The sequence below is a fragment of the Rhincodon typus genome, chromosome 1 (genome assembly GCF_021869965.1).
Source record: "Rhincodon typus isolate 14 chromosome 1, sRhiTyp1.1, whole genome shotgun sequence".
NCBI lineage: Eukaryota > Metazoa > Chordata > Chondrichthyes > Orectolobiformes > Rhincodontidae > Rhincodon > Rhincodon typus.
This window is the reverse complement of record NC_063332.1, coordinates 55,844,949-55,871,212: the sequence shown is the minus strand read 5'-3', so window position 1 is coordinate 55,871,212 and position 26,264 is coordinate 55,844,949. Positions and strand designations below refer to the sequence as shown.

Here is a 26,264-nt window from a genome sequence, read left to right as displayed (position 1 = left end):
ACGCTTTTTACCTGAGGGAAATGCTCAATAAGAATGTCAGCAGTTGCTAAGCAAATAATCCTGTTTGCAAAAAGATTGCACTGCAGTGTAAAGGGTATCTGGAGGAGATTTTAACCCTGGGTAGACTGTTAAAATGACATAGCTGAATTGCCCGTTGAATTTCCACTTGCATCATAACAATCCTGGTTTTGGATTGCCTTTTGAGCAGGTGGCCAATGCTGATTGGCCACCATCTTTCAATATGCAGATTGAGTCTGATGACATCATCAGATTCTGGCTGTGGTTTTATCTCAGACTGTGATGTACCTTCATCAGTTTGCACTTTTTCTTGCGAAGTACTGCTTATCGTATGTCCTCTTGCAGTCCTCATTAAACCAGGGTTGATCCTCTGGCTTGATAGTAATGGTGCATTCAGGGCTATACTTTGCTATGAGGTTCCAGATTGTGCTTGCATTCAATTCTGATGGTCCAGAACACCTCTTGAACATCCACTGTTGTGTTCAAAATCTATCCTATTTAGCCCAGTGGTACACAATACATTGGAAGATATCCTCAGTGTGAAGAATTTGATTCCACAAAGACTTTTAAAGGACTAATGAAAGAAGCCAATGAGAGTAAACTATGTGGTGGGGTGTTGAAGACATATTTCTTTTCCAAATGAACATTAGCAAATCATTTCAGCACTTAAAACAATGTGGTCATTTATTTGTGTTGCTATTCGACAAGTCATCACAAAATGCAAACAAAACAACTCTGGATTCTAGTAATCTAAACTAAAAAAAAAGAAAATGCTGGGAATATCCGAGGTCTGCCAGCATATGTGAACGGAGAAATAGTTTTAAAGTTTCTTATCGATAACTGAGAAGTTATCAGATTGATGAAATTGAATGTCAAGACAGGTGGCATTACTCATGAACTTTTTCTTAGTCTACAACACGCATCCGACATGTTATCAATTGTAGTTCAGTTGGTAGTGCTCTTACTTCTGAACAGAGGGCTCTAGGGTCAAGTTTTACTCTACGTCTTGTGTACAAAAATCAAGGCTGATGCTCTAGTGGAGTGCTGTGGGAAGCACTGCACTAACAGAGGTGTTAACTTTTGGATGAAATGCTAAACTGAGGCTTTATCTGCTTCATTGGAAAAGGGATCCAATGGCATTTTTTCAAAAAGGAGTAGAAGAGTTATTCCTAGAGTCCTGATCAATATTTATTCCTCAATTAACATCACCTTTCCTTTGGTGAGAATTCACTGTGTACATATTAGTTGCCATATTTCCTACATCGCAATGATGATTATACTATTACCTATTGAAAAGGAAAATGATGAGTTTCTCATAGACACCTATAAAATTCTAACAGGAGTAAATACAGTAACAATGTTCTCGATGACTGGGAAATCCAGAGCCAGGATTCACAGTCTAAGGTAAGAGGTAGATCATTTAGAAGATAAAGAGAAATCTTTTCACCCAGAGGGTTGTGAGCCTATGGAATTCTCTGCCACAGAAAGTGGTTGTGGCCAAAGCATTGTATGTTTTCAAGAAACAGTTATATATAGTTTTGAGACCTAAAAGGATCAAAGGGTATGGAGAGAAAGCAAGCATAATGAGTTGGATGATCATATTGAGCAGACTCAAAGGGCTAAATGGCCTAGTCCTGCTTCTATTTTCTATGTTTTTATATTTCATTGGTGGTTGCTGGTTATGAAAAGCTCTGTGTAAGTGCACCTTTTATTATACATTTTCCTAAGTTCTAAGTTCCTACCATCCTACACCCTTGATGCCAACTCCCAAAAAGTTAGTTTGCTTTATTTTTTCTTTCCCATTTTTCTTCTCCTTTTTAATGTATTCACATGATGTGGTGGTCACTAGCCAGGCCAGTATTTGTTGTCCATTCCTAGATTCTCTTGAGAAGCTTGTTGGTGGGCTGCCTTCTTGAACCATTACTGCTGCCTTTCCCTGTATGCTACTGGGAAACATTACAACTACCTGTTCCTTGTCACAAAATTCAACAATTGACCATTGATTGGCACCACATCCACAGACATCCACTTCACCACTGTCACTCAGTAGCAGCAGCATATGCTATATAGGATGCACTGCAGAAATTCACCAAGACTCCTTAGACAACACCTTCCAAAACCACGACCACTCCCATCTAGAAGTACAAGGAGCTTAGGTGTATGGGAATACCACTACCTGCTTACCCGCCTTCAGGCTAATCACCATCTTGACTTGGAGATATATCTCCATTCCTTCAGTGTTATTTGAAACTTGGTGCTCTCTCCCCAGTCGCATTAAGGGCTTCAGATCAGAAGGGACTGAGGAAGGGTCACTTGACCCAAAACATTTACTCTGATTTCTGTCCACAGACACTGCCAGACCTGCTGAGCTTTTCCAGCAATTTCTACTTTTGTTTGTGGTTTTCCTCGACCACCTTAGATCAAGCAGGTTGTGCAGTTCTCTAGATGTAAAGAGGATGTAGCAGCAAATCTACTACATGGTGACTCTGGTAAGCTGCAGATACAACACGGTGAGCAATGCTGCAGATTTGATTTAGCTATCTCCTGGAACATGCTGTCTGCAGGGGAGGTCTGAAAATGTTTATCTGCATCTTCAGACACTGATGTGAGACACCTTCTCATACAGATAGCCAGCAAAAGAGAAGATTTGAACATGTCAGGACCTTACATAGTCAATGGCAAAGACATTTCAGACCTGATAACGGACATGCTGCAGCTGAAGAGTTAGGAACCCCCTGAAGATGGAAAATTAGTTGCTCCAAAGCAGATACAGACTGCATTATGTGGCAGTGACCTATGGGGGCAATCTGGAGTCAGGTTTCAGCTGGAGGCTCAATGAGCAAATTTAAAATCCCTGATGGACAAGGGAATTTTCTCTTCAAAAGGCACAGTATTACAGACTGGGAAACCAAAAAGAATGAAACTCCTTTCAGATCAGATTGAGCATTGTTGCCATAGTGAATGGGTAGCACATAACGTGCCTATATCAGGGGAAATCAAAGGCTACAAAAGCAATCTAAACCAAAGTTGCAGACACAGAATATTGTGAAGCCAGAATTAAAGTGACAAAAGGGCATATGAGAAGCTTAAGCTGCCCTAGTTTAATAGAATGAGGATGTAAGGATATTTCATTAAGGCCACGAAAAAGGTTGGATATCCTTCATCAAAGTTGTTAAAAAAAGGTGGGCAGCATTTATTTAAATGAAAAGGTGCATGAGAATCATCTGGAAAAAGCCCATAGAAGAAACAGGAATCGTTAATGGAGTATAGACAGTTGGTAACATCCTGTAAACAGTATTAAATAAGCAGGGTTGATTTCTTAGAGATGCAAATAGCAGGGGTCATTTAGTTATACATTGATTAAAACAGACATTATTTATTAAAGCCGCAGTGGGATTTAGTCAGTAAAGCAGTTAAGGAAATGAAAATCATTTATTAAAGCCATAAACAATAGGATTCATCCTGTGAGGCAGCAGGAAATTAGAAATTGTCCATTTTACCTGCTAAAAGTCAGAATCCTCCCATTTTAGCCACCTAGGAACAGGAATTTTCCATTTTCACCAAAAATGTGGGAAAACCCTTCATTACAACAGCAACACCTCTGTTATCACAAAATAAAAATCTTTCAATCAAGGAAAATAGTTACATTTAGAAGACATGTTATCATAAATAATGCTCCAAGGAACATTTAATTTCAGAGATGTATGAAATAAAGCACAGAATTAGACATTTTGGACAAAACAAATCTTAAGAAACAGAATAAATCCAAAATTGGACACTAAATCAGAAGCTGAACAAGTAAATATAAATCAACATACATATGGTATTGTAACTGGTGGTGTTATAGTTTTCAAGGCATGAAAGAAGAAACAGATTTTTTTTTTCCCCTTTATTCATTCATGGGATGAGGGTCTCACTGGCTAGGCAGCCTTTATTGCCCAGAATGCAGTTAAGAGTCAACCACATTGCTGTGGGTCTGCAGTCACATGTAGACCAGACAAGGATGGCAGTGTCCTTTCCTAAAGGACATTAGTGAACCAGATGGGTTTTTCCCCGACAATCCACAATGGATTCATGGTTATCATTAGATTCTTAATTCCAGATATTTATTGAATTCAAATTCACCCATCTGCAGTGGCAGGATTTGAACCCAGGTCCCCAGAACATTTTCTGGCTCAACAATCCAGCAATAATACCACTAGGCCATTGCCTCCCCTGTGAAAATAGTTGTGAAGAAGTATTGAAAGCCTTTGGCAAATATTTCAATCTCAGAAAAGTAAAATTCTTGAAGAAGTAAATTTTAGGAGAAGAATTTAGCATCTAGTGAATCCATCGATAATTTAAATAATGATCTCTACAGATGGTGCATACAACACCATGGAAACTGCTGCTGAAAAGAGAGAACCAATATCCGAAGATTCAGGGTACTGCGCAGAAGAAATTGCCCGTTTCAGCAGAGAAGATATCCTCTACAAAGAAATTCTGAGAGATTAAAAGTCTTTTATCTTAATGGGGCCTACAAGCCTAAAACTGTCTACCCAACAATCTACCAGTTTTCCAACTCCAAAGAGAATATATGCCAGACGGATGATAAAACCTCCAGATCACATAAGTTTGTAAAATCAGAGACAGGCAGGAGATATAGTAGGGGTAAATTTTAATTATGTGTACAAATATATAATAAAGTGGAAAAGCTTGTGGGGAGATGTTGTATATGGATCAAAAAGGATCTCAAAAGTTATTACCGAAAAGTGTCATAAGCACCGTCCACATTAAGGATGCCATATAGTCCTGCGGGTAGAATGGTTTAGAATCTCAGTGGATCAAGGCCTAAAATCCAGGTCCTCTTTGTAACAATATCTATCATATCAACATAACCAGTAATGCATTGCTAACATGCAATAAATTACTTTTTATATAAGAGAAGAGCATTTTCTAGTGAGATCAGTTCGTGGCTTTCCAACCTGATCACATTAGACCAAGCAGACCCTGGAGATATTTGCACTTCAGAGGTGCAGACTCGGATTAGCTGCACAGACAGCAGTGTTCAACAGTGATATTATTGAATAGTGAAACAGGCTTGAGGTGTCAAGTGGCATACTCTTGTTCCTATTTCCCATGTTCTTATGAGGTCAGGTGATGCTGGGGGGTTAACTGTGATGTAATCATCAACCAGTGTACAATTATGTAAATGTTTCCTATCTGCAATTGGGTTCAATTTTATCAGGTTCCATTGAAGAGTCATTAGACTGGGAACATTAATTCTTTCTCTCTACAGACCTGCTGAGCTTTATCAATACTTTCTGCTTTTATTCCAATTTTGTTAGACATCTGTTCTTTTTAGTTAGTTCAGACTGCTGTTTTTATGCAAGGAAGCTTTTATTCCTTTTCTAACATTTTTCCCCGAATTGAGCTTATTTCCAATTCTTACATATTACTTCTCAAAGAGTTAAAATTTCAGCACTCCTTGTATTATTATGGGGAATCATCGTGGGGAAGCAATGGCCTACTGGAATTATCACTGCACTGTTAATTCAGAGACCCCCGATAACATTCTGGGGACCCGGGTTCAAATTCTGTCACGGCAGATGGTAGAATATGAATCTAATAAATATCTGGAATTAAGAATCTAATGATGACCGTGAATCCATTGTTGTTTACAAGAAGCAAACCCATCAGGTTCACTAATGTCCTTTACGGGCATCCTTACCTGGTCTGGCCTACATGTGATTCCAGACCTAAGCAATGTGGTTGACTCTTAACTGCCCTCTGGGCAATTAAGGATGGGCAATCAATGCTGCCTAGCCTAGCCAACGACGTCCTCATCCCGTCAATGAATAAAGTAAAGGCCTATGCTCCAATGTCAGAATTGCCACTTTGTCTCAATCGCAGTATACAGATTTTCAAACTGAGACTTGATACTACTGAAATGATTTATTGAAGAATGAAATTTAATGATTTATTTATTTATCACACATATTCTACACTGTTTATTTTGTAAGTATCTGTATGTTGTGTACTCTGTTTTAATTTTGTTCAACAGTTTGTTTCACATCACTTTTCTTCGAAAACAGTACATTGTAGTGCAAGCTTGTTCGCTCAATGTCTCTTCCTGCTCCAGTTGGAGACAAATTACCCCATCCAACATAACCTTTCTCCTTTATCTTTCAGTACAAGCAAGTGGAACAATATATGTCTTTCCACAAGCTGCCTGCTGAAATGCGGCAAAAGATTCATGACTATTATGAGCACCGCTATCAAGGCAAGATCTTTGACGAAGACAATATTCTAGAAGAATTGAATGATCCACTTAGGGAGGTAACATATTTTTCAACACATTATCTCAATTTTATTAGCAACAATACCAATAATATATATTTTGAATATTTGGAGTGAATTTAGATCGGAGGCTGACACATTCGTGAGAGAGTTTTGCATTTGCACCATTACTTCGAATGTCAAAAAATTGTTCGAAAAAGGATTTTATCAAATGCCTATCAGACAATTATATCAATGAGCTGTGTTTTAATGCACAACCACTGAAAGAAGGATAAGATTGTTTCATATTAGATTGTACACGGTTGATAATTTTACATTTGATTGAGAATAGATCAAATTAATTTCCTCAGTATATGAAAAAAAAAGCTCATCTTATGATTAAAAATAACCCAAAAAGTCCTGCACCCTCTTCCCTCTATATTTGTGACCTGGCCAAATAACAATCAACAGCTAAAAGAATAAGACAGACCTTTAATGAAGTTCAAGCTGCAAAAAAGAACACATTGATCATGCTGTTATATGTGATCATTATTACTGTACCTCACTACCCATCATTTTCCAAGCCCTCAAAAACTTAAGGTACTTTGAAGGTTACCAATTAAGAGATGTCCCTCATTCAAAAGAAATAACTTAAGAGAATGCAGTCATCACATTAGCTCAACTGACCTGGTCTTTGTATTATTTGAAAATTGCACAGGCCTATCAATTCTCTTTCCACTTTGGCAAAACAAAGAATTTTCAACTTTGTAGTTATAAATAGTTAGTTTTTGACCTAAAAAGGACATTACCAGGGACACCCAACTGTTTTACAATGGTGAAATGTGTTCTTTCAACAGTTTAAGAATGAACCTGGCTCAATTCAGAATGTCTTCAAGCAGCTTAAAGTCAAATTCCCACCCTAGGAGCTCGTGATCCTCTGCAAGCTGCAGTGAGAGTGAATTCTTCCACTGCTTTTCATCGCCCATCCTTCAAGTCACCCAGAAACAATTCTCTCTCTTGTACACTTTGCTCACCTCTTCTTACATGAGAGTAAGTTGAGGTCACCAAATAACAGAACAAGAGTGAGAAGAACTCTAGGAATGACCTCTTAGCACCTTCACTAATTGTAATATATGGGGCTGAATCTTACAGGTTTTTTTGGAGAGCTTTTCGCCACAAGGCTGAATAAGAGTTCTCACTGAATCTTACCAAACATCCTTCATTAACAACCTACTCCAACCCCATGGTGTTTCTCTCGTCTGATCCCATTCCCATTTTACCTCTTGCCATTCCCAAAACAATTTGCTACTCAACAGATATCTAACAAAATACCGCCCACATCTTGCACGAACATTATCTTTGAAAGGATGCTGACAACGGTTGGCAATCTGCTGTTGCAGTGTAATGACACAGCAGTCACAAAGCCACGTTGCTCACTGCATGTAGCCAGTATTGCTGATACTACCTTGTACGTGGAATGCCAAACATTCACCGTAGTTACTGTTTCACTACCAGGCCATACAATTTACCTGTCCTTAACTACAGCCCATCTAAACACCCTCTTACCCATCGCTGTCTCTGATGCCCACAGGAAATCTACAACTTGTCAGTGTCCACTAGGGGAAAATCACAGGCAAACAAACAATCGAGTGAATCCACTCATGAACTTTTATTTACAGCCAGCAATAACGAACACAAAACAAAATGAATAGAGACTGCAGTTTGCACCCACAGTACAAAACAAATGCTGGCATTATGATCAACAACTATTTTACATCATGATCATCATCGATGCCAAGCTCTGACTAACTGAAACTGGGTGTCCACATGGGGGTGTGATAGAAATGAGCCACTTGGGTAATAGGGGACATGGAGGCTCTGAGGTGGCTTCTGACGACCAAGCAGAGCCCCTGGTGCTGATGGTGTGCACCACAAGCTGCATTCTGTGCCATCAATTACCGTTGTATAGACATGAAAATTGCTGGGACAATGCCCAGGGTAGGTTGGGCCAGTGTCTCTTTGATGGGCAAAAATTCACGTTCTATACCTGCAAGACACTAGGACATTGAAGCATGTGTTTGCAAACTCCATCTACATTTGATGTGCAATCATTTCTTCACCCATTTGCAATGCATGGGGAGTGTAGGTGCTTAAGGTTCACACGCTGGTCAAAGAGATTTGCACTATGCCATTAGTGCTTCCAAATTGAACACTGGTATCTCAATGATGTAGAATTTAGGAATAATGACATAAGTGGGTGGAAGGCTGCAAATGTGAGCCAAAATCATCCCATCACTTGTGAAATTTCCAAGCATGCTGTGGGATGAGGGGACCATTGTAATTTAACTATGACCATGGATTGTATTGAATCAATGGTAAGTTTCACATTTGGTATGGATCTGGGATTGAAAGGGGTTGGAGCAAGGTGGGCACTTTCTTTTTGAGTTAATATGTTGATCACTCAGTCAGTGCAGCACCTTCATCAAGTTGATGTCTGTGCTGTGATCAGGGCCATTGTGGAGCAGACTATAATGCTGCTGAAGATGCAGTCCCACTGCTGAAAGAGGTCTGGGAGCAGTCATCCAGTATCATCTACAATGAGTATACCACATCATCCTGGCATGCTGTGCTCTGTAAAAACTGCCCCAGGCAATGGAGTGATGTGATAGATGCTGAGGAGCCAGGGGAACTGAAATAGTTTTCAGGGCAGAAGGATGAGACACTGGGAAGGATGAATCTCTCCTTTGTGCATGTCAAAGCTCAGCCATGTCGAGTAATACAAGCCAGACAGGAGATGAGCGCCATCTAACATAATGAACTTTGTCTCCTACTGTCCTCCCTGCTCTGAACCCTGACATTACATTTTAACGATGCCATCTCTGCTCTTCTGTGCTCCCATACACACAATATGCATTTCAATACTGTTCTGCATAACCCTCTCCCCTCCCCATATACCTTCAGATTTCCCTGGCCATCATCCTTGTCCTCACCTCCACTTGCTACATGCCTCAGCTTCCATTCTCCCCCCAGACCCCAACCTCCCCCCTCCTACCCCTCCTCCAGCCTTGACTTCCCCACCCGTTTTGGCAGTGATACTCCCACTGTCACTATGGCCACCGCTGCACATCAGTGAATGGACACCCACCGACTGTATTTGCCCCTGGCCTCTGGCCAACTTCGATGAGCAGCCTCTGGACATTACTGATCTGACCCTGACCACTGTGTTTTCAGCCTACTGCCTGATGATACGTGATTGCCCTGACTGCTGGTCTTTTACAACTGACCATTGACCACACCCCAGACTACAGTCAGACAGATCCACTGACCGTGAGAGGTCCAAGCTGATGATAGACCATGGCTAAGCCCCTAGACATTTCGCAAGCTGTGTCCATGACTGACAGTACCAGGGCCCCCGACTGAGTGTGTTGCCCCCTTAACTGGCCTGTAGCCCCCAACCAGTTTTCAACATGGTCATTTACTTATACAAATGGTGCAATGTGTTTGCCATGCGTGCAGTTGGCAAATGCTGTAGTTGTTAGAGAGGTGTCTCCATGTGCCAATCATAAATATAACTCCCTCATTGCTGGAGAGATCTCTGCTGATAGGCAGCCTGCTTGTGTGTCTCTGCAAAACAGCATGTCAATGTGGCCCTGGTAGCCTTTGGCTCTGACTGAAGTGCCAATGCATTAATAGATGTGGCACGAGAAGTCTTGCTGTGACTAAGTGAGTGAGCACTAGACAGCAAGTGAGCAGTGTGGGATTTGCCTGGTCCAATCTGTGAGCTGTCTGTGGGAAGTGTCTTTGCAGCAGCCTTTCAATACTTGTTGCCAGTGCACTCTACACTCTAAACAGCATGCAAGTGGATTGGAAAGATGCCATTGTGGTTGTGAGGGGTCAAGAATACCTGATATCAAAGTCCTTGGTCAAGGGGTGTGTGCAGCTGGTGCCCATGGATGGTACCTGAGATGCTGTTGGTACTAAGCAACATGGAAAACCCAATGGTGAACTGTAATCTTCAGGCACCCATTCTGACTTCCATGTTGAGAAATCTTGACGAATGCTTGCTCACCATGTTTGATAAGATGGGAAGGTGGAACAAATGAGGTGAGTTATGGTATTAACAAAGTGTTTAATAATCTGTAAGCCCCCTTAATCGACAACCCACCACTACCAAGCAAGAAACTCACCTTACTGCTCAGCAAAAGCCTAAAAGATTCAGTGAGTTGCTTCCAACCTCAAGCCGGGCCTCACCATACCTGCCATCTGAATCTGCCACAACACTCATCATAGCCCATGTTACTCTGGTCCCTGTAAGAGTCTGTCTATTTTTTTTGATCAAGTTTCACAGATTAAGCTTATTAGCAAAACTAAAACCCATGAGGTAAAAAAGGCAATAGCAGATTGGATATAAAACTGACTAAACAATAGACAATGGAAAATTGTGGTGATTGACTACTTTTTGGACTGGAAAATATATATATTGATATTTGCCACAGTTCAGTGCCATGATAGGGACTGATTAGGAATAGTCAGCATGGTGTTATGCATGGGAAATCATGTCTCACTAACTTGCTTAAGCTTTTTGAAGCGGTGACATAGAAGATTGATGGAGGCAGAGCAGTAGGTGTTGCCTATATGTACTTCAGTAAAGCGTTCGACAAGGTTCTACATGGTAGACTGGTTAGCAAGGTTTGTTCACATGAGATCCAGGGGCGTAAGCCAATTGGATACAATACTGGTTTGAAAGTAGAAGGTGGTAATGAAGGGATATTTTTCAGACTGGAGGTCTGTGACGAGTTGTGTGTCACAAGGAACAGTACTGGGTCCACTGCTTTTTGTAATTTTTATAAATAATTTGAACGTGAGTATAGGAGGCATCATTACTAAGTTTGCAGATGACACCAAAATAGGTGATGTGGTGGGCAATGAAGAAGATTATTTCAAATTACAACAGGACCTTGATCTGGTGGGCCAGTGGGTCGAGGAGTGGCAGTTGGAGTTTAATTTAGATAAACATCACATGTTGCATTTTGGTCAGGCAAACCAGGGCAGGACTTATACAGTAAATGGTAGGACCCTGTGGAGTGTTGCTGAACAAAATGACCGAGCGGTGCAGCTGCATAGTTCCTTGAAAGTGGAGTCGCAGGTAGGCAGTGTGGTGAAGAAAGCATTTGGCACGCTTGCCTTCATTCGTCACTGCACTGAGTATCGAAGTTGGGAGATCATGTTGCAGTTGTACAGGACATTGGTGAAACCACATTTAGAATACTGCAAACAATTCTAGTCGCCCCTTCTATAGGAAGGATGTTGTTAATCGTGAGAAGGTGCAGAAAAGGTTTACAAGAATGTTACCAGGACTGGAGGGTATGAGTTACAAGGAGAGGCTTAATAGGCTGGCGCTTTTTTTTCTCTGGAGCACCAGAGTCTGAGGGTGACCTCATAGAGGTTTATAAAATCATGAGGGACATGGAAAGGGTGAATAGCCAATGTCTTTTTCCTAGGATGGGGAATCCAAAATAGAGGACGTAGGTTTAAGGTGAGAAGAGAAAGCTTTAAAAGGGTCCTGAGGGGAAGTTTTTCACACAGAGGATGGTGCATTTATGGAACAATGCTCCCAGAGGAAGTGGTGGAAGCTGGTACAAATACAATATTTAAAATGCATCTGGATGGGTACATGAATAGGAAGGGTTTAGAGAGATATGGGCTAAATGCTGGCAAATAGTACTAGGTCAGATTGGGATGTCTGGTCGGCATGGATGGGTTGGACCAAAGGGTCTGTTTCCTTGCTGTTTGACTCTATGACTGTGTGGCTCTATGATCATGTCTGACTTACTTTAATGGTTTGGATTTGCAGGACACAATTTTGAAATATGCAGTTGACACAAATCGAGGAAATGTCACTTATTGAAAATTAGACAAAATTTGTAGAGCACTTAGATAATTTGATGAAATAGATGGATAAAATTAAGTGAAGAAAAGTGAGTTACTATGTTTTAGTAGATGATGAAGAGATGCAATGCAAGTTTAGTCATGCAGTTTTGGAGTGATGATGAGATCAGAGAGACTTGGGGATAACAAAAACAGAAATTGCTGGAAAGGCTCAGCAGGTCTGGCAACTACTGTAGAGAAAAATCAGAGTTAACATTTCAGGTCAAGTGACCCTTCCTCAGACTTGGGAATAGTTGTGTACAAATCTTCAAAGATGAAAGGATAGGTTAAAGTAGTTATTAAATTAAGTGGCATCTAGGGCAGTACGGTTGACAATGTACAATACAAAGAAATGTTTTATGAAACCTAAATAAAATATTGGCAGATCTATTGTATCTAGTTCACAAACCCACATATAAGGAAGGACCTGAAGGCTTTGATGGGGATACATCAGTTGATGAAGGGTCACGGGACCTGAAACGTTAACTCTGTTTTCTCTCTGTAGATGCTGCTAGAACTGGTGAGTTTCTTCAGCATTGTTTTTGATTGAGATTTCTAGCATCCGCAGTTCTTAGTTTTATTTTATTTGTAAAGCTTTTTTTTAAGTTACTGGATTGCTTTAACAATTGTTAAATGTTTGACATTTTATGTTTCAATGTGTAAACTATTTTAAGTTATTAGCTTTTGATTTTCTTTGAGTATGAGAATTTTACTGTTCATCCCTAGTTGCCTTTGAGAAGCTGCTAGGCCTTTGTAATCCATCACTTGAGGCTACTCCTACAGATGCTGTTAAGTAAGGAATTTTAGGGTCTTGACTTAACTATCATCACTGACCACAAGGGTGTAACTGGGGCTTACTGAAATGAGTAATTCTTATTACATAATAAATAATGAATTCTTATTTAAGGAGCAGGTAATGTAGAGGGATGCAGATTTGTTCACATATGGAGATCAATGGGATTTTCACCACAGTAAGTGTTTCTCATTTCTGGAATCCAGTGTGGGCATCGTCTGCTCCCCAGATAGTTACAGCCTGAATTGCTACAGAAGAAAACTTGACCTGCTTACTCTTCTGAACAGAAGGGTGGGCAATGTGACATTGTTCATTACCCAGACTAACTACCCTGTGACCTTTTAGAATAACATTGTGAATTTAATGCTGGGCAGTTTTTAGAGCTGCATTCCTGAGCTTGCTCAGTGCTGGTTTCAGACACCCCATACCCATTCCAGATGGAATTACTGAGCTAATTAAACAATCTTCCCTCCCACCATTTTGGTTTGAATCTCAGTCTAGGTTACAGAGTTGTAAAGATAACACACTAACTGAAATAACCACACAGAGGCCAGTATCCTGTCACCAAGTCATCGTTTATTTACTTGTGCACAGTACACTGGCTGTAGCCAGCCAATTCAGAGCCAGTCCTCTGAACTGAGGAGATTCTACCTCTCCAGATTATATTGGTCACCTAGGCTTTCCCGATTGCGTTGGTAACCTGGGCTAATCAGGGATCTTGTGGTCAACAAGATCCAGCTGGCTCCAATCACTGCACTAACCCAGTAATTCCAGTGGCTGTGACACAGTCCGCACCCCTCAGCCCATCCCACACACACACCCACACGCACTCACACTCTTACTCTCTCTCACACATACACACCCACACCCACACCCACACACACACACACATATACACTCATACACACAAACACACACACACATCTTTTTAATACCACATTATTTGAATTACCTTTTGGAGTTAAAGTCTGCTAATTAGTAGTTGAAATAAAAGCAGCAAATTCTAGGAATATATAACAGTTCAAAGATCCAGTTGGTTTCTGGGGAAAGGGGACAATCCTTCTTCATTTGTTCAATTTTTACCTACTACAGTATGAATCTGCAACTTTCAGCCAGAGAGCTAAGTTCAGTCCTGAATGGCGTCACTGGAGTTCTATGTCCATGGATATCAAATCTAAGAAGTTGTTAATGAATCCTGCTTGTCATAACCAAGCAGTTTTTAAGAGAGTAGCAGATAATACTCTCTTATTTCAATTGACTGCACTTGTATTTTCGACATGATGATAAAGACCTAAAATATAGGGCTTTGTGCTTTAGATCATGTCAAATATCAGTTCTCAATCAGAAAGAATGTAGAACATGTCACATCAATTTACAAAGTGATGAATATTTTATTGAACCATCTTGATCTGATATTTTTGTTTGAATTTTATATTACTCTAGGCATAGCTAAAGTGACATTGTTCATGGAATACAGAACCTCTATTATAATAAAACATAACAAGACCAAAGGAAGCTGATGCTGCCTGGCTTGCTGTGTTCCTCCAGCTCCACACTCTGTTATCAAAAGACCAAGGGAAGACATTGTTCAATTGTGTGCTTCTCCAGACAGCTGATCCTTGCAGGATAAGATTACCACGTTTTGAATGCATACCCCTCAATTTTCCAACCATGAGCTTCAATTATACAAATTTGTAGGGAGTGTAAAGTTTCAATATAAACTCCTATTTTAGCATGCATTGGAATTGTGAATTTGTTGAATAACGCATAAGACATCATGAATTCACCTATTGAATAATGGTTACAATGGCCTGGATTATTACATGAATTGCTAGTGTTTCAGGGGAGTATTTGAGGTATGAAACAGAATAAGATAGGTTTTAAAGGGTACAATGTCAAATCTGCTGCCAAAAGCTCACTCACACCTTGACAGAAATTGCACATTTTCTTTGTGGCTTAATCTACTGCATGGGTGAATCAAGTGGGGTCACAAACTATAGAAGCCCATTTGTTCCAACTCCAAATCCATTCCAAACTCATCCTACATACTGAACGAGGGTTGAGAAGAAGGCTGGTTATATTTAATTCTTCACTGAAAATGCAGTGAGTGCATTGCATGTTGTGGTGATTTGTATGTTTTGTGATAGTTAGTAAGCTAGGTATTTGGCGCAGGAAAAAATTAGGGTAATGTACAACTGGAGCAGATAGTTGAGGAAGATGGTATAACAGACTACATATATAATGACAATACGATGACACTTCAAAAAAATACTTAATTGGCATTTAATAACATTTTGGAATGTCCTGAGATTACAAAAGTCATAAGGTTTTAAGTGCGTAAGAACTCAGTGCAGAAGGAGACTATGTGGTCTGTCAATTCCAATCCATCATTCAGTACAAGCACAGTTTATCTTGGGTGTTCATTACACTTCACTTTACCACCAATTCCCCAAATATCTCAATCCCCTGAGACACCAAAATCTGTCTAACTCAGCCTCAGATATATTCAAAGACAATGCATCCACAACTCTGTGAGATGTAGAATTCTAAAGATTCAGAACCCTTTGATTGAAGAAAGTTCATCCTACTCCTAAATGATCCTGAAACTGTGAACCCTTATTCTAGATTTCCGAGCTAAGGGGAAACAATCTCTTGGCATCTACCTTATCAGAACTCTTCATAATTTGGAAAGTTTCAATTAGATTACCTCACATTCTTCTAAACTTCAGAAACATGGACCCAATTTACTTGACTGGTCATCTCAAGGACCAATCTGTTGAACTTTCATGTATTGCCTTCAATTCCTTAAAAATGGAGACAGAAATTGCACACAGTATTCAGGTGTGTTCTCATCAAAGCCCTGTACAACTGTAGCCAGATTTTTTATGCATTCCAATTGCTTACAATGAAGGCCAACATTCCATTTGCTTTCCTACTTATTTCATATATCTGCAGCCTAACATTCTGTGTTCTTTTTACAAGTACACTAAGTCTCTTTGAACATCAACCTTTACAACTTTATGCCTTTTGAAAAAATGCTCTGCTTTCCTAATCTCATGATCAAAGTGAATAACCTCATACTTCCTAGGATCATAGAACTGTTATGATGAAGAAACAGGCCATTTGACCCATCAATCAGCATATGATGTTGCATTTGCCACATTATTACTCAGTCACTTAATCTGGTTTTTCAACCTCACAGCTCGCACTACCATCTAACTTTGTACAGTTAGCAAACTTGGACATATTATATTGTCTCTTTGTATAATGAAAGTAGATTATAAATAGCTGAGGCTCCAGTGCAGAAACATTGAGCACTCCACAAGTCACAGACTGGAAGTTTGAAAATGCCCAATTTATCTCTATTCATGGCTTCCTGCCCATTAAATCTTAACCATAAAACGGTCCTCTTTCCACGCCAATGTATCATCCCCAATTCTATCTGCCCTTAGCCTATGTATTCATCTTTTGTATAGCATCTTACCAAATGACCTTTGAAAATCCAGGTGTTAATTTCCCTTTGTCTTTGCTACTGCTTAGATCCTCAAAAAAAGGTTTTTCCTTTTGGAGAACCACATCAACTTATTCTAAGTATGCTATGATTTTTAAGTGCAGTGTTAACATTTCATAACTAATAGATTCTACCACTTTCCCAAAGACTGATGCCAGGCTAACTGACATTTGGGTGCCTGTTTCCTCTCTCCATCCTCTCTTGAATAGCAGTTATATTTTCTAACTTCCAATTTGCTGGGAGCATTCCGGAAATGGGTGGCACGGTGGCTCAGTGGTTAGCACTGCTGCCTCCCAGCACCAGGGACCCAGGTTCAAATCCACCCTTGGGCAACTGTCTATGTGGAGTTTGCACATTCTCCCCTTGTCTGCGTGGGTTTCCTCCCACAGTCCAAAGATGAGCAGGGTGGGTGGATTGGTCATACTAAGTTGCCCGTAGTGTTCAGGGATGTGGAGATTAGGTGAGTTATAGGGGAATGGGTTTGGGTGGGATGTTCTGAGGGTCAGTGTGGACTTGTTGGGATGAAGGGCCTGTTTCCACACTGTAGGGATTCTATGAGTCTAGAGAATTTGGGAAATCATAGCCAGTGAACCCACCACCTCTGCATTTGCCTCTTTTAGAACCCTGGGATATAAGCCATCAGGTCCTTGGGCTTTGTTGATTTTGGTTCCAGACGTTTCCCACTATGTTTTCTCTGCTGACATTAATTACCTTAATTTCTTCTTCTTCTTTAAACTCCTACCCTTATCCTCTATTTCTGTTATGTAACTTGTGCCTTGTACACTGAAGAAGACAAACACAGCATTTATTCAGTGTCTTTTCCATTTCCTAATTCCCCTGATAATCTTACCTGGCTCTGCACCAATGTTTACTTCAGCTTACCTCTTCATTTTTAGACACTTTATATTCCTAGCTAATTTACTCTCATCATGCATTTTATTCTTTTTCAACAAATTTACTGGTTTCGAAAACATCCCCAATACTCAGACTTTCTACAATTCTTTCCAATGTTATAAACTTCTTCATTTAATTAATACAATCCTCAACTTCCTGAATAAGTTACAGTTGATCTTTTTCACTGATGGAACGTACTTTTTTAAAACATTTTAAATTGCTTTCTTTTAAACTGTTTTCTACTGCATATTTACTGCCATAACCTTTAGTCTATTTATCCAATCCACTTTAGCTAGCACTCACATCATACCTATGTAGTTGACTTTGGTCAAGTTTAAGATTCTTTGTTGCACTTTTTAAAACTTATTAACGAGATTTGAGTAGCTGGTTAGGTCAGCAATATTACCCATTCCTAATTTCCCCAGGGTATTTAAAAGTCAACCACATTGACTTGAGTAAGTTGTTTTTAAGCATCATGTGGAAATAAATTAGATTATGGTCACTGTTTCCATATTGATTGTTTTTTACCGTTATATAACAAATTAAACCTGGTTCTTCACACAGTACTATCCTACAAAATCATCTTCCAGACCACCTTTCTCAATGTCTTTGAACCAGTCTATATTAAGAACAAAATCCCTCAAAATGACTAAGTTGGGCTGGATTTTTGCAGAGACAGGATGACTTTGGAGCCCTTTAAAATTGTCAGGCACCCAATTCTGGATTTCCCACCCTTCTTCCCAGTGTCAGCGATTTTTGACCCTAGAAACCACACTCCCAACCAGGCTGGCTCCATTTGGAGGGATATATTGTGGTAATAATAAGTTGTTTTGACTATGAGTGATTTTGTCAGTGTCGCAATGTTGTTTGGACAAGGAATAGATGTGTCAAGTACTTGAAACCTCAGTTATTGATATTTTAACATTGACACTGCTTGTAAACGCAGACTTAATTCTTCAAACAAATCTGAATGGAGCACTTGTAGCTACTTGCTAATGTTATATGACCCACTGGTCATGTATTTAGTGCTTACTGACAAATAACCATGAAAGGGGCATGAGTTGTTATTGAGTTGAAATGGCCAGTATGAGGGGCCAAGGAGAGTATTAGAGAACTAAGATAGGCCTCCTTCTAATCAAGGCCTTTCTCCACACTGACCAGACCCAGTAGTTGCTAGGAATCTGCTTTGAGAATGGGTGGGCCCAATTGCATTTTGCAACTATTCACTCTTGGCCCCTACCCATTTCCAAATTCTAAAGCAAAAATTATGTATTCTCGACATTATTAAACCTAAGCAGGCTGGCCAAGTTGGAACATTTAGCCAAATAATTTAATATCTGTCATTGGGAAAACACTAGAATCCATTATTAAGGAAGTAGTGATAGCACATTTAGAAAATTAAGATACAGTCAGACAGAGTCAATATGATTTTGTGAAAGGAAAATCCGGTTGACAATTTTATGAGAGCTCCTTAAGCATGTAATAGGCAGGATATGTACAGAGGAACCATTAGTTGTTGTACTTGTGGATTTCCAAACGGCATTTGATGAGATGATAGATAAAAGATACAACACAAGGTAAGATCTATGATATTAAGAGTGATGTATTAACACAGATAGAGGATTGGCTAACCAGCAGGAAACAGATGGGAGGGTTTTATGATCTCTGTTGTGTCACTTTTGAAGGTTTGAGGGTATGTAATCATGCATGAGGGTAGTGTGCAATCTCCCCAGTACCTTCCCACTTCATAAAATTTAAATCCAGGGCAGGAGGATCTGAGTAATCAGATATCCCACCCCACAACCAATGCAGATCATTAGGTGGAAATTATTTATCACTTAATAGCCTCATCCAGCTGCTGTTGGTATTAACTCAGCTGTGGATAGGCCTGTAGCCACATGGGAAGCAAAGCTATTTGGACTGTTTATGGGAATTTGAAGTGGTGGTGGAAGGAATCCCTCATTCACTCAGTGCCTAACTGGAGCACTCAGCATGGGGAAGGTGGTAGTATCGAGAGCCATCTTGCCCCCTGCTGCTAGCATCACCACAGCCAAAGTCTCCGGTCACAGGCCCCATCCCACAAAATACCTCCTGTCATTAGTTACTTGTGACCTCGTCAGTGTCATTCAGACAGCAGCTACCATTCCACTGCAGCACTGCCACTCAAAAAATCTGCTAGCCTCTGATTGACCAACAGCTCTTGGTGCTTCTGGGGGGTCCTTTTTTCTGGGGAAGATTTTCTGCTACTTAATGAATGATGGGCGCTTATTATCAATGGCCCATATTATCAGGAGGCAATACAGGGTCTCTCACTGGTTCCCAACCTCACAGGTGAGGCCCACAATCTTCACAAAACTCACTCCTCCCCCTACATCACCACAGAATTGGGGTAAGTAAATTATTTTCAGGTTGGCAAACTGCAACTAATTGAGTATGACAAGGGTCAGTGCTCGATCGTATCCGATGTATATAAATGACTCGAAAAAAAGAACAGACTACATTGTACACAGATTTGCTGATGATAAAAAAAAGTAGGAATAATTGCAAAGAGGATGGAAACAGTCTGCAAAGTGCTGAAAAAATGTTAAGCAAGTGGCCAAAATTTTGGAGGTTGGAATATAATGAAGGAAAATGTGATGTTGTCCCCTTTTGCAGTCAGGAATGAAAAACAGATTGTTATTTAATTAGAGGGAGATTTCAGAATGCAGCAGTATAGGGGGATCTGGGTGTCCTTGAACATGAATCACAAAATAATAGCAAATAGGTACAAGCAGTGAGGAAGGAGAATTTATTATAAAGATTAATGGAGCAAAAATGTAAGGAAGACTTACTAAAACTACAAGGCCACTGATGAGACAACACCTAGGGAACTGTGTGCCAGTTTTGGTCTCCTTACTTAACATGGGATTATGTTGCATTAGAAGCAATTCAGAGAAGGTTCACTAAATAGGTTCCTGAGATGCCAGGGTTTTCTTATGTGGAGAGGTTGAGTATGTTGGACCTATACTCATTCAACTTCCAATGAATGATAGGTGATATTATTAAAGTATAAGGACAAGATTGTTCAGGAGAGATGTTAGGAAGCACCTCTACACACAAAGGATGGTAGATGTTGGAATTCTCTTCCACAAACAGCATGGTCGATGGATCAGTTGTTAATTTTAAATATGAGATAAATACATTTTTGTTAAGCAAAGTTATTAAGTGATATGGAACAAAGGGCAGGTATTTGAAGTTTGGCCGTAATCAGCCATGATTTCATTGAATGGTGAACGGGATCAAGGGGCTGAATGGCCTACTTCTGTTCCTATGTTCCTAAGGAGGCTGGACAAGTTTGGATGCTGATGATGTCTTGCCTCATGAAGGAATCTAGAATGGGGACACAATTTAAAAATAAAGATCTCCCATTGAAGACAGAGATGAGGGGGATTTCCTTCTGTCTAAGGGTTGTTAACCTTTGGAATTGACTTCCCTAGAAAGCAAGGAAAACGGAGTCATTGAATATGTTGAAGGTGGAATTACAAAGATTTTTGATCAACAAGGGAGACAAGGGTTATGAGGGAACAGGCAGAAAACTGGAGTTAAGGCCACAATCAGATCAGTCACAATCTTACTGAATCACAGAGCAGGCTTGGGGGTTTACTCCTACTCTTATATTTTATGTTCTTGTGTACCACAGCAACAAAATTCTTTATTTGAATGTCTGATCAAAATTCTCCTGAAGGTATTATTTTCACAAAATAAGGGATTAATTTTCATTGAATGATAGCCAAATTCAGAATTCTTAACTTGGATCACCATAAATTGGTTACACAGTTCGGATGGGAACAATAACAATCCTTCCTGCCATCTACACTAAGTTACACCTATTTGCGCTGGAGTTTTTTTTTAAATTCATTCACGGGACAAGGGCGTCATTGGCCAGCCAGTATATATTGTCCATCCCTAATTGCCCAGAGGGCAGCTAACAGTCAGCCATATTGCTGTGGATCTGGAATCACATGTCGGCCAGACCAGGTAAGGATGGCAGTTTCCTTCCCTAAAAGACATTACTGAACCAGATGGATTTTTTCCAACTGTCAACAATGGACTCATGGTCACCATTAGACTCCGAATTACAGATTTTTATTGAATTTAAAATCCTCCATCTGCCATGGTGGGATTTGAACCCAAGTCCCCAGAACATTACCTGGGCGTCTGAATTATCAATCCCAGTGATAATAGAACTAGGCCAAAGCCTCCCATTAAATTGAAAGGACTCAGGAATATTGACGTCCTATGTCCTTAATCTCAGGCAAACACTTTTCACATTGCACCTGAATTTTATCTATTTGTCAGTGTGAGTGACTTATGTTCACTGAGCCAAAGAAAATTGTACAAGTGAGAGAAAGGAATGCAAATACATCAAGGAAAGTCAACAGTCTGTTAAGAATGTTAACTCCTCACTTACATTTGTTTTCAGTACTCAAAAATTAGTGAGACAATCAGCCCTGAACAGGCAGATCCTATCATTCCCATTTAAAAATGTAAACGTTTTAGCCATCATGCTCAGTAATCTACATTACTACACACTCCATTATGGCATAGGCAATCTCATAGCTGAGCCAGTTTGCAGTTGACCTGTGTAATTATAATTGAAAAATTCTAAAACACAAGTGGTTTGTTGAATAAACTTACAGCAGTATTGCTGGAAGCAGCATTTTTTAAAATATAAATCAAACAATTGCTGCTAGTTTGCATTGATGTTGTATTTTATTCTATTCTACTTCTATTGTGGCTTTCTAATGCTTCATGTTGAACCCAAGAGCTGTAAGAACGTCAGAAGGGAATCAATTTGAAGTCTTACTGGGAATTGTTGCTTAGCTGACAGTATGAGAGAGCTGAAATAACATCCTATAGATAATGTCTGAGTGCATCAGTGATCATGTCATTTTTCTCAGAATCACATCCTGTCCTGTTCTGATAATATCATCAACAGTCACTATTTGAGCAAATACATTTTTTAAGATAAGCAACATAAATAGAAATGAAAATGAAAATATGTAAGTTAACTATTTGTCTTTGTAACTATTATTAAAAGCCTCTTTGATGACAATACAAATTTATGAACCAAAACGTAGCAGCGGAGACTGGAAACAAATTAGTACTATGTTAAATTTAATAACTAAATGGCAGGGTCAAGCTTTTAGCATCTGGCTTTGTCAGCATATTTGGAGTAATGTGCTAACAAGTTGGGCCGTATATATTATAACCTATTTGTAGTGTTTTTAGAACCACATGAAACCAGTTTTGATAGAATCTATTTTAAACCACCCTCAGCACAGTTTTAATATAGCTCTAGCAGAGATACTTTATCCCTGCAGAATTGAGAACTAACTCAAAAAGACACATTCCACATGATTAATGACTAATTAGGATCGGGGCCCCCATTTCATTCACTGGGTTTGAAGTCATCAAGCAGAGTCAGATGACCCGAAAGGAATTAAAGCAAGAAATCAAAATATCCCAAAAAAATCATTCTAACAGACTGAAATGTTGCTCTTCTGGGAAGGCATTTGCACTGTAGAGATGGTAATAAAAATATGCAATGCTTGATTATGATTATATCTATTTTAACCCATACGACAAACATTTTTGACTTCGTAAATTGATTACCATCTTTTTTACATTCATTTGTGGGATTTGGGCATCACTGGCTGGCCAGCATTTATTGTCCGTCCAAGTTGCCCTTGAGAAGGTGGTGGTGGGATGCCTTCATAAACGCTGCAGCCCATGTGCTGTCTGTTGACCCATAATGCCTTTAGGAAGGGAATTCCAGGATTTTGACCCAACAACAGCGAAGGAATGGCGATATATTTCCACATCAGGATGGTGAACGACTTGGAGGGACCCTCCAGGTAGTGGTGTTCCCATGTATCTGCTGCCCTTATCCTTCTAGATAGAAGTGTTCAAGGGCATGGAAGGTACTCTCTAAGGATCTTTGGTGAATTTCTGCAGTTCCTCTTGTAGATAGTACACACAGCTGCTCCTGAGTGTTGGTGGTGAATGGAGTGGCTATTTGTGGATGTGGTGCCAATCAAGTGGGCTGCTTTGTCCTGGATGGTGTCATGTTTCTTGATTGTCGTTGGACCTCTAACCATCCAGGCAAATGGGGAGTATTCCATCACACTCCTGACTCGTGGCTTATAGATAGTGGATAGACACACCTGCCATAGTTTTCCTAGCCTCTGACCTGCTCTTGTAGCCACTGTGTTTATGTGATGAATCCAGTTGAGTTTCTGGTCAATGGTAATCCCAAGGATGTTGATAGTAGAGGATTCAGTCATGGCAAGGTGTGGTATTTAGATGTCTTTTATTTAGATGGTCATTGCTTGGCATTTATATGGTGCAAAAGATACTTACCATATGCCAGCCCAACATTCAAAGCTTCGGTATCTGAGGAGTCACAAATGGTGTTGAACATTGTGCAATCATCAGCAAACATCTCCACTTCTGACCTAATGATGGAGGGAAGGTCAATGATGAAACAAATGAAGATGGTTGGGCCTAGGAGACTAATCTGAGGTATTCCTGCAGGGATGTCCTGGAGCTGAGATGATTGACACCCGACAACCACAACCAACATCCAGTTATGACTCGAACCAGCCTAGAGTTTGCTGCCTAATACCCATTAATACCACTTTTGATAGGGCTCCTTGATGCCACACTTGGTCAAATGCAGCCTTGATGTCAAGGGCTGTCACTCTTCCCCTCACCTTGGGAATTCAGCTCTTTAGGCCATGTTTGAACCAAGGCTGTAATGAGGGCAGGAGCTGAGTGGCCCTGGCGGAACCCAAACTGAGCAGTTTATTGCCGAGCAGACGCTGCTTGAAAACACTGTTGATGATACCTGCCATCACTTTAATGATGATCAAGAGTACAATGATGGGGCAGTAAATGATCGGTTTGGATTTGTCCTGCTTTTCGTGTTCAGGACATACCCCAGCAATTTTCCATATTGTCGGGTAGATGACAATATTGTAACTGTACTGGAACTGGCACTGTACTTGACTAGAGCAGTGACAAGTTCTGGAGCACAAGTCTTTGACACCGTTGCCAGAATGTTGTCAGGGCCCATAACCAGTGCCTCCAACCATCTCTTGATATCACATGGAGTGAATCAAATTGGCATTGAAAAATGCCAGGGCATAGTAAGCTGTGGACAAAGTGCAGGTAAATTGGATGAGTGTAGTTGGGTGTTTGCAGGTCATCATAGACATGGTGAGCCGAAGTACATGTGTCAGTGCTATTTGACTCTATGAAACACTGCTATTAAAGGATGCACCTGAATCAAATTCCTATTTCTAATACTTTCACAGAGTCAGTAAACCATAAAGGATCCAGCATGCACACGGGCTGTTTAAGCTATTTGCCATTTAATTATCCTGCCACATAGAGCAGATAGTTCTAATCGCATTGACCTAACTTTTTCCCATTTCCCTTCAGCCGCCTTTTTCTTCATCCACCAATCAAATCTAATCTTGAGTATTTGCATAAATCCTGAAGAATTAAAAATAACTTTCACTGCCTCTAGAAGGGAATTTCTCCAGGCTTCTATTTTATATATCACTTTTAACATTGTATTTATGGCCGTAAGTTCTTCACTGCAATCTATCTGCACTCTTTGATCTTTTTGCAATTTTAAACACATATTGTCCGCACTGTTCTTCAAAACAATTTATGTATTAATTTCTTCCTTTATAAATATGTATTTACAAGTACCAGACAACAACTTAATGAATCTGTTTTGACCCCTCTTTAAAGCTTCAAAATCTTTTTTTCCCTTTACCTTAACTGAGGTCTTAGTGAGGTTTTCCAAATAAATTATTCATGCTTTCCTGAAAATAAACTGGGAAATGAAATTGATATAATTGTCTTTAGTGTTTAGTAACAGGCAGTACTTTCTCAGCCTGAAGTTGCTGTAGCTCATCCACTTTGGATCCAAGACAAATCAGAGCATTTTATAAATCGTACTGTTCTGTGAACTCTTGAATAACAAAGACATTTTAAATAATAGCAAGTGGAGAGGTTAGAAAAATCTAATGGAATGTTGGCTTGTAATTCAAAAATCGTTGATTACAAAAGGAAAGAAATGATGCTTCAATTATACAGAGTCAAACTTTATCCAGAGTACCAAATTTAGACTAGGTTCTGCAGCTCAAGAAGTATTCTAGCCTTGGAGATGATATGTTGCCGATTCACTGAAATGATACTGGGAACAAAAGCTGTATTTTATGAATGCAGATTCCATAAACTTGGTTTGTGTCCTGTTGAGCATAAAAGGTTGAGGGTGATCTTATCCAAGTGTTTCAAATGATAAAAGGCATTGATAAGGTAGATGAGATCATAATGTGAAATTTAAAATCGGATAATTCAGAAAAAAAAGGAAGCTATTCTTTGGACAAAATGGAATAGAAATCTGAAATTCTCTGTCCTGAAAGGCAGTGGATGCAAGATACATCAAAAGTTTAATAGCTGAGATTCAATAGTTTTTTTTTTAATGTAAGGACACCAGGAAGTATGGAAGAAAGATAATTCATTGGAATTGAGGTGCTAATCAACAATGGTCCAACAGATTTGAGGGTCTGTATGTTTTAGTCCATTGTCCCTAAAACTTATTTTAAATGACATTATCACAGATTTTCAACAGAATGTATAAAATGAGCTAATTCAACAGCTTGCCAGCCAAATCTTCAGGGTAGTTTTGGTAACCCGTTTCATTGGCCACTTAGACTTTGTTAGCATTCACCAGAGAGAATTGATACCTTAGGAAATCTTGAAATGATTAACACATTGTATTTTCTTTGCATCATTTCATAGAGT

General features: G+C 39.7%; 1 protein-coding gene across 1 annotated transcript in view; it reads left to right on the top strand.

The window, feature by feature from the left end:
• The window catches only part of LOC109927560 (potassium/sodium hyperpolarization-activated cyclic nucleotide-gated channel 1-like), a 269,691-nt gene that overhangs the window by 164,433 nt on the left and 78,994 nt on the right, over positions 1–26,264 (top strand). Inside the window, exon 6 of the mRNA XM_048599979.1 lies at positions 6,190–6,336. Within this exon, the coding sequence (XP_048455936.1) occupies positions 6,190–6,336 (147 nt within the window). The remainder of the gene's footprint in view (positions 1–6,189; positions 6,337–26,264) is intronic.